The following is a 10183-nucleotide window of genomic DNA, read 5'->3' as shown; positions in this document are numbered from 1 at the left end:
ATGTAATTTTTTTCATTTCGCTAGACAAGCCTTATTCCTCGTCCGGGATCGTGTACAGCCCTTTGAAGCTGCAGTGAAACTGCAGTTTGGACCTTGTAACCCAGTGGCCACCATTAAAGTCCACTGTATGGAGAAAAAATCCTGGAATGTTTTCATCAAAAACCTTAATTTCTTTTCAACTGAAGAAAGAAAGACATGAACATCTTGGATAACATGGTGGTGAGTACATTATCAAGAATTTTTTTTCTGAAAGTGAACTAATCCTTTAATCTCTCTTTAACCTCACCACTTGTTAAACCATCTTGTTTGAATCATATTTACATTAGAAATCAGCAAGATGTTTCTGAAATATATTGTACTAAATCCCTGGTTTATTCTAGTAGCCAACCCGAGGCACCTCTCTTGATGTGTCCTGCTGCGTGGGAATATGCTCAAACAGCACAGAGTGTAAGAGGATGTCAAGTGTTACAGTTCTCTTCCAACTGGAGGAATTAAAGAGCGCCACAGAAAGGACTGGAGCTGAAAGGTTTGTCTCCAAAACCCTTCCTAAAATGATTAACCCTTCCAGAAGACATTACAGGGTTCAGCACCGAGCGCTTGTGCTTTGTCATTGATGGTAATTGTTCTTTTTCTCAGTTGTTGCGTTCATCAGTCTCCTCATTATATGGAAAAAAAGAAGAAAAAAATGTATGAATAGACGAGGGAGATTTTCCCACACTTTCTCGGGACAGAAAAGAGCACCATTGTGAGCAGCTTCCCATCCCTATTGCCCTTACACTATTGTTTGACAGTCGGTATTGCTATAAACGGGCAGCCTGCCTTTCAAAACGCTCTCTGGAAGAAAAACTTCGAGTGGTGAGCACAATCTGACAAATATCCCCTAAAGAGTGAAACGTCTGACGTTGAATATGATGGATACTGAACCAATGTCAAAACCCTTCAGTTTGTCTTAAAGGTCACATTTTTTTGGCCACAGTATACAAGCGCAACTGAGTTGACGCTACTTTGATTGGCAGGGGAAGTGATTAACAAGAAGAGTGACAAAACAAACCAGACCTTGACTACATTAACCACTATATAAAAGGTAGGTATACCATGAAAACTGGCTGCTGTTGTCTTAAAAGCATTAACATTAGTAATTTTACACTTAAACATATGCTACAGCATATGTTGTGCCTATACAATATTTATATGTTCAAAAAACATGGTATTACCTTAATACAGTGTCCAAAAACAATAATATAGGCTACATTTTATTTTTAAATATGGATGCATTGTTTAATGTGGCTTGAAAACACAACAGAATATAGCACAAGATATAATAAACGTTAAACACATTAAACATGTAAGTTATAATAACTTTGTTTTAATTTTGCAAATTTTGGAACCACGACCAGAGAGAGTACATTCCTAAAGGAAGTGAGGTCATGTTATACAGTCTCGCGTTAGTCCAATCAGCGCTGGCGTCAGGAGCGGAAGCATGATGGCGGCGGATGGAGACAGACGCGATGCGTGTGCTTCAAGTAAACAAGAGCAGCGCAGCAAGCAGATTTCACATCATGGAAAGCACCGGGATGTATTCAGAGACTGCATTGGCTCTATTATCCAGTCCCTCGCTGAGTTTGGCGCAAAGGTTTGTGTACATAAAATGCACGCTCTTTGAAACAGGGTTGAAAACCGGGACAGTAACACAATTTGTAAAGCTCATAACAGTTGTTTTAATGTAACGTTACCATTTGAGTCTTATAAAACATGTAGTGTTTTCAAAGTAACAAGATCATCCTTGTTATGTGTTTTATGATTTAACTGCAGTAACAAAGAGAAAGAAATAAAAATGAATGCCTATGTTTGTTCTAATATTCCTGCTGAAGTAAACACCAGCCTGGTGGTCTTACAGTAGCTGGTCTAGCTGATATTTGCGTTCACGCTGGTTTTACTTCCTGTCTGACAAACTGACAAGTGGCCAAAATCCCTTTCAGACCAATAAACAGACTAGTCCGACCGGGCAGAGAGACCACCTAAGCTGATTTAAAGGAGTAGTTCACATTCAGAACAAAAAGATTGCAGATAATGTACTCACCCCCTTGTCATCCAAGATGTTCATGTCTTTCTTTCTTCAGTCGTAAAGAAATGATGTTTTTTGAGGAAAACATTAAAGGATTTGTCTCCATATAATGGACTTCTATGGTGCCCCCAAGTTTGAATTTCCAAAATGCAGTTTAAATGCAGCTTCAAAGGGCTCTAAATGATCCCAGTCGAGGAAAAAGGGTCTTATCTAGCGAAACGATTGGTTATTTTCTAAAAACATTCACAATTTATATACTTTTTAATCTCTACACAGAGTACACACAGAGCTAGACAAGACGAGCATTTGAGGTTAAAAGGTATATAAATTGTTTTTTGTTTTTTTAGAAAATAACCGATCGTTTTGCTAGATAAGATCCTACTTTCCTCGGCTGTGATCATTTAGAGCCCTTTGAAGCTGCATTTTGGAAGTTCAAACTCGCGGGCACCATAGAAGTCCGTTATATGGAAAGAAATCCTGAAATGTTTTCCTCAAAAAACATAATTTCCTTACGACTGAAGAAAAAAAGACATGAACATCTTGGATGACAAGGGGGTGAGTACATTATCTGTAAATTTTTGTTCTACTCCTTTAAGCTTATTTGTCTAGTAGGGACACGCGTTAAAGGATAACTATTGCCAAAATGCACCCTGGGCTGTTTTTTTTTTTTTTTACTGTAAACGAGACAAACTTATATCTAAAAGCATAATTACTACAAACAAACCGTTTTTGAGATTGACCGTGATTTAGTTTTGTGGTCAGTGGTCGGTGAATGGGAGTACTAGGGGCATAACTTTGAGCGCATCAAAATCGATATTTTAATAAAGAAGGCTCGACACACCATGAAACTTTGCTCGAAGTATCGCCTGGGTCTCTACACATGAACTTGAGCATTGAGAACATTGTTTGTGTACACAGAGTTTACTAAAAAGAAAGGTTTTGAACAACTCACTCTCACTGTTTGGGTTTCCGCTCGCAGCCGTCTTGCCAGTCAAGAGGTGTCGATCTCCGAATGTAAATGAATGGACTCCATAGGATGAAATATTAGGCTTATATGAGGCTCTTTTTACAACTAGAAGGTTAATACTGTTTTTCACTTGCGACAAAACAACGAATTAGCCTTACATTTATATGGAAATATGCTTTAGGAGCTATCCATCTTTACTCTCCTCGCATTCGGAGATCGACACTTCTTGACTGGCAAGACGGCCGCGAGCAGAAACTCAAACACTGAAAGTGAGTTGTTCAAAACCTTTCTTTTTAGTAAACTCTGTGTACACAAACAATGTTCTCAATGCTCGAGTTCATGTGTAGAGACCCAGACGATACTTCAAGCAAAGTTTCATGGTGTGTCGAGCCTTCTTAGTGTTGTAAAAATATCGATTTTGATGCGCTCAAAGTTATGCCCTTAGTACTCCCATTCACCGGCCATTGAAAACAAAACAAAATCACGGTCAATCTCAAAAATGGCTCGTTTGTCGTAATTATGCTTTTAGATATATGTTTGTCTCGTTTACAGTAAAAAAAAAAAAAAAACAGCCCAGGTTGCATTTTGGCAATAGTTATCCTTTAAAGCAAATGAACAATTTAGAAACAACAATACATACTGTCTGTTGTTTTCCAGTTAAAAGTGGGTGATAAAGTGTTGAGCATCAGTGCCAATGTCAACAACTTGAACGTCTCTGAACTTCAGCCATCTCATGTGTACACCTGTTTACAACAGCACATCTCCAAACTACAGGTAAAGACTGTATTATAATATGCATTATATGATTTAATTACACATTTCTATGTAATACATGATTCTGATGGTCAATAATGGCATATTTTGCATATAATAACTATTGAGCTCTATGTAGTTTTTTTTCTCAAAACAGTATTTTGTTGCCATTTATTTATATAGTTACTTAGTTGTTGTATTTTCTCAGTTGTTATTATTATTAATAATAATAATACTGCTACTACTACTATTACCTTACCTATGCAGAATAGACACTTTGTGTATTTAAGAATGAATAAATTAATGAATGAAAATGAAAACAAGACTGAAGATTAGATAGTGGTTGTACTGTTGTGTCAATCATTCAGCTATATGCCTGTACATCTACCCCTTAGTACTTGTTCAAATTAGTGAAATATTTAATGTTTTGTCCTGAATAAGGCCTAAATGTGGGAATATGCATATTAATTATTCCAAAATAAACTCAGACAGGGCAAAACAAAACTTTTCTCTCTCAATCCACCTTTTCTTGGGCGAAACTTTCATTTTGTTGTCTGCTATAGGGAAATAACAAGAAGAATAAAGTAGTAAAACTGTTTGCACCACAAACCAGTGTGCTCATAATTGAGAAAATACATTAAACGGTTAGTTCACCCAAAAAGGAAAATTAGCCTATTATTTAGCCATCCTCCAGGCATCCTAGGTGTATATGACTTCCTTCTTTCAGACGAATGCAATTGGAGTTCTATTAAAAATTATCCTGGCACTTCCAAGCTTTATAAAGGCATTGGTGTGTGTTTCTCTTCAACAGTCCAAAACAAGTCCAATAAAGTGCATCCATTCTTAATAAAAAAAAAAGTGCCTCACACAGCTCCAGGGGGTGAATAAAGGCCTCCTGTAGTAAATTGATGCGTTCAAGAAAAATATCCATCCAGGACTTTGGCGTTGCGCGTGAGCTGTTCAGAAGTGATGAACGTGGATGCGTAGTGGAGAGACCAAAACAAACCAACAGACACAAATTAGAAGTACAAAATGAGGATTTGTAAAGAATAATGTTGGTACATGTATAAGCCAAGATTAGACTGGTTTTCTGCTAAAGTAAGGAAACTTTTCTTCCTTTGCTCCTGTAAACAAACATTGTTTCTTGCAGGACCCACCAGCGCAATGCATACATCCTACGTCATCGGCCCGGAGCTGCTTCCGTGTACGACCAGTTGGCGCAAACTAGATTAAACTGATTATTACACTTTAAATATGAATATTTTTCTTACACAAATTGAACAATTTGCTATAAGAGGACTTTATTCACCCCCTGGAGCCATGTGAGGCACTTTTTATTATGGATGGATTAACTTTATTGGGCTTACTTTGGACTGTTGAAGAGAAACACCAACCCATGCCATTATAAAGCTTGGAAGTGCCAGGATAATTTTTTAAATAACTCAGACTGCATTCGTTTGAAAGAAGGAAGTCATATACACCTAGGATGCCTGAAGAGTGAGTAAATAAGGGACTAATATTCATTTTCATCAAGCAGCAAAATTAGCTGTTTTGTACAGTTTAAAATAGCTGGATGCGGATGAGACCGGAAGCCAGACCCATAAAATGTACAAATGGCTGCTCTCTCTCTGAAGGAGAGAAAAAGATGAATAAAGTGTTCTGATTGTGCTATCAGGGTTTATTTTGGGATGATCGTCAGTTGACTACACAGTGTCCCATATTTATTTGCTGAAGCCATTATTTCTAATTTGTCATTGTAGATGGACATTGAAAGATGGAGCAAATGTTTACACTTTATTTATTTTCAACTTTCTGATTCTTCCAGTCAGTCTCCGAAAATCTGAAGCAAATGGTGGAGTCTGAAAGCCACTCCAAACCAGACAACATTGACAGGAAAGCAGCAGCAGATACATCTGAGGAGATGGTGGTTGACGCAGAGCATCCTACATCTGACCACTGCGTTGTCAATGAGGATCGTAACAAGACTCAAATGGGTGATAATGTGCAGATAAAGGCTGCTAAATCTGAGGTAAAACCCCTCAAACATACCACTGCACAAAGATATTGTATATACAGTCAAAACAAAATTTATTCAGACACCTTCAACATTTTTTTTCACTATAGTTTCGAAAATGGTAATAAAATATGACAAGAACTCAAACTGTGTCAGAACAAATTCATCTTGATAATGTTAGATAACTTTGATGGAAAGGTATAGAAGAAAACATGATCAGGTCAAAGTGTCAAATCAAACTTTTGGTCCCAAATTGTTATGCATTTTACTGGAAGTCCACTGTATGAAGAATTTTTGGGTATAGTATGTCACAGTTTACTTTATTTTGTTATCCTCGCTTACATAAATGAACTATAGTGTCCTGCACCCACTAGTAAAAAAAAATCTAGTGTCTGAATAATTTTTGGTTTGACTGTATTATATATTTTTTATTTACTTTTTATGAGTGGTCTTTTAATGTTTTTATTTCCACAGAGCAATGAGCATAGTCTTTTTTCAAAAATATTTTTATTTTTAAATTATGCTGCCAGGCATTGTTTTGTTTAATATTTTATCCTGTTTTAAGTGAACAGTTAGGCTATTATTGGTTTTATTTGTATTTACCGAAGATTATTGTTTGACCAAATGTTCACAAGCAATCTCTTGTCCCAAATGCAATTAAAGTTGAATGTTTGACAGTGGCTATTTATCATTTGCATGTAATCTGCCCCAGTTGGTCAGTCATAGGGAGTGTGAATTGCTATCTGTGGATGGATAGTTGAGAATGAGTGGAAGGCTCCTTCACCGCCTGCTTTCCTTCAGAGAGAAACAAATAGCCACCCACTTTGAGAGTCCTGAGAGAGGTCCTGGTCCTTGCAACATTATGAAGTGGATGTTCATTACACGCTGAAATTGCATGTGGGCGAAGGACAAGGAGGCCCTCATTTTTATTGCTTATTTATTTACAGTCACTGTAATAAAAGGCCCAAGCAAATCACAACTATCTGAAATGGTTGGCGTGTGAGAAATATTTTGATTTTTGGAATAATTGTGTCCACCGCGGTCACTTGTTAGTCATGCAGCCCATATGGCCTAGTGTTCCTCATTATAACTAAACAGCAAAAAAGAAGACAGTGGATTGATTTTTTTCCCTCTTCAATAGCTCATCAGTCCGACTCTCATTGCTCTTTCTCTCTCTTGCTCATTTTCTCAGATTGAACGTAGGATATCTGCATTTATAGAGCGCAAACAGCTGGAGATCAATGAAAACAATGTGAGGGAGTTTTGCAACGTGATCGACTGCAATCAGGGTGAGAATGGGAGGGCACTGGCGACATGGGGGGTGGTGAGATGGGTTACTGCACAATTGCCAATGTATGTAAGAGTGCTGATTTCCATGGCCGTGAGGTCAGAATGCACCCATCATTCACAGACTAAATCTTCCAAATATAACCAGGTGTTAAAAGCTCATTATTTCTACCAAATCAGGCCAGTGTGTTTACTATTGTGTATATCTAAGGCTGTGATTAATTGATTGTTAATCAATATATTTTCAAATTTACAATAACTTTTTTCCTATGTGGCATGTAGAGGACAGCTGTGCAAGAACTGATGCAGTATTTACACCATATCCTGGTTTCAAGAGTCATGTCAAAGGTTAGGTTATTGTTCTTTCTTATTGTATTAAATCTGTATGACTGGTTATATATACACTGCAATTCATAAGATGGGATCAGTAAGAATTTTTTTAATGTTTTTGAAGAATTCTCTTTTGCGGATCGAGGCATTTACTTGATCAAATATACTGAAAAAAACTGTAATATTGCGAAATGTTATTACAGTTTAAAATAATGTTGTTTTTTTTTCACTATATTTTAAAATATAACTTATTCCTGTGATGCAAAACTGAATTTTCATCAGCCATTACTTCACATGATCCTTCAGAAATCATTCTAATATGCTGATTTATTACTTTTATTATCAATGTTGGAAAGTTTTGCTACTTAATATTTTTTGGAACCTGTGATTCTTTTTTTGTTTTTTTTTTTTTGTTTTTTTAGGATTCTTTGATTTAATAAAAAGTTAAAAAGAACAGCATTTATTCAAAATCGAATTTTTTTCTAACAATATAAGTCTTAATTAAATAAAAAAAGAATAAAACATGTACATTTTAAATGGTAGTTTATATTGTTACAAAAGATTTCTGTTTTAAATAAATAACTTCTTATTTATTAAAGAAATCAGCAGAATGATTTCTGAAGGATCATGTGACATTGAAGCCTGGAGTAATGATTTTGAAAATTCAGCTTTGCATCACAGGAATAAATTCGATTTTAAAATATATTCACATAGATTTTTTGTTTAAGAAATTATTTTTATATATATGTTTATACTTTGTAGCAAGGATGCATTCAATTGATTTTAAAACACAGCAAAGAGATTTATAAGATTTATATTTCCAATAAACACTGTTCTTTTCATCACTGTTCTTTCCAATAAACACTTTCTATTCATCAAAAAGTCCTAAAAAAATGTATCAGCATATTGTATCATATTAGTATGATTTTTGAAGGATCATGTGACACTAAAGATTGGAGTAATGGAGTAATTGTTAAAATATTTTACAGTATTACTGTTTTTACTGAATTAAGCATATGCAGCCATTGTGAGCAAAGACTTCTTTCTAAATCATTAAAAAGTATACCAACTCCAAGCTTTAAAACAGTCGCGAATTTGTACATGCATACATTTTGTAATATGAAATGATAATAGTAAATACAGAAATATTGTTATTTTCCAATTAAAAATATGAAATGCTTGAAATGATTCCTTGCTATTGCAGTGACTCGTGTTATAAATACGTACGGGCCTCAAACCAGAGGGACACACACTGAGCTGGCAGACCAGCAGCAGGGATCCATGAACAGAGACTGTGGAAACCCTGGTGTTGAGGAGAGGCTCCAAAACATGGAATCTCACCTGAAACTTCAACCAGGTACATGAGATCAATAGAAGAGCAATAAAAAGTCCTAAAGTCCAATAAATGTCCTAATATTTAGGATGTTTAGACATGTAATTATGCTATTTTTTTGTAGTCCTAAGTGTGTGCTGAAAAAAGAACATTTGATTGTCATTAGTGTTGGGCGATATACCGGTTTGAATTAAGCAAGTGGTAATGTTTAGAAAACTTTTAGAAGTATTAATAACACACAACTAATTTGTTAACTGGGCAAAAAAACAACAACTGTAAATAGCTGTTAACAGAAGCCAGAGATGCTGAAGACTGACATGAAGAAGAGAAAATATTGTAGCGGGCAGATCAAGCTCACTGTTTACAATACGCAAAATATCGAAAGTTCTAAATGCTGAACTGAATTAAGGGGTTTATAGGGGATCTGACTGTCTTCAGAAAAGCTTAGATTGTATTTTCTTTTCATCTTCCCAGACAGCGCATGTGCATCTGTAAGATGTCTGTTAAAGATCACTTGATCTGGAAAGCGTCTGCTGTGTACAAACATCTGACAGACGTCTGTAAGATGTCAGTTTTACATACATTCTAAATCATAAACATCCTAAAGACATATAATAAACGTATATTTGACACAATCTATTTGTCCTATAGATGTACAGGTCCTTCTAAAAAAATTAGCATATTGTGATAAAGTTCATTATTTTCTGTAATGTACTGATAAACATTAGACTTTCATATATTTTAGATTCATTACACACATTTGAAAGTAGTTCTAGCCTTTTATTGTTTTAATATTGATGATTTTGGCATACAGCTCATGAAAACCCAAAATTCCTATCTCAAAAAATTAGCATATTTCATCCGACCAATAAAAGAAAAGTGTTTTTAATACAAAAAAGTAAACCTTCAAATAATTATGTTCAGTTATGCACTCAATACTTGGTCGGGAATCCTTTTGCAGAAATGACTGCTTCAATGCGGCGTGGCATGGAGGCAATCAGCCTGTGGCACTGCTGAGGTGTTATGGAGGCCCAGGATGCTTCGATAGCGGCCTTAAGCTCATCCAGAGTGTTGGGTCTTGCGTCTCTCAACTTTCTCTTCACAATATCCCACAGATTCTCTGTGGGGTTCAGGTCAGGAGAGTTGGCAGGCCAATTGAGCACAGTAATACCATGGTCAGTAAACCATTTACCAGTGGTTTTGGCACTGTGAGCAGGTGCCAGGTTGTGCTGAAAAATGAAATCATCTCCATAAAGCTTTTCAGCAGATGGAAGCATGAAGTGCTCCAAAATCTCCTGATAGCTAGCTGCATTGACCCTGCCCTTGATAAAACACAGTGGACCAACACCAGCAGCTGACATGGCACCCCAGACCATCACTGACTGTGGGTACTTGACACTGGACTTCAGGCATTTTGGCATTTCCCTCTCCCCA

The 10183-nt window shown here is 36.2% G+C and overlaps 1 protein-coding gene across 2 annotated transcripts in view; it reads left to right on the top strand.

The window, feature by feature from the left end:
* Window positions 1-1478: 1478 nt before the first annotated feature.
* The window catches only part of mbip (MAP3K12 binding inhibitory protein 1), a 16913-nt gene continuing 8208 nt past the window's right edge, over window positions 1479-10183 (top strand). For both annotated transcript variants that reach the window (XM_073826991.1, XM_073826990.1), the window contains exons 1-6: window positions 1479-1633; window positions 3690-3806; window positions 5611-5814; window positions 6992-7088; window positions 7369-7434; window positions 8621-8773. In XM_073826991.1, the coding sequence (XP_073683092.1) occupies window positions 1481-1633; window positions 3690-3806; window positions 5611-5814; window positions 6992-7088; window positions 7369-7434; window positions 8621-8773 (790 nt within the window). In that variant the 5' untranslated portion in view covers window positions 1479-1480. The remainder of the gene's footprint in view (window positions 1634-3689; window positions 3807-5610; window positions 5815-6991; window positions 7089-7368; window positions 7435-8620; window positions 8774-10183) is intronic.

This window comes from Garra rufa, chromosome 21 (assembly GCF_049309525.1).
Source record: "Garra rufa chromosome 21, GarRuf1.0, whole genome shotgun sequence".
Taxonomy (NCBI): domain Eukaryota; kingdom Metazoa; phylum Chordata; class Actinopteri; order Cypriniformes; family Cyprinidae; genus Garra; species Garra rufa.
This window is presented reverse-complemented; position numbering and strand designations above follow the sequence as displayed.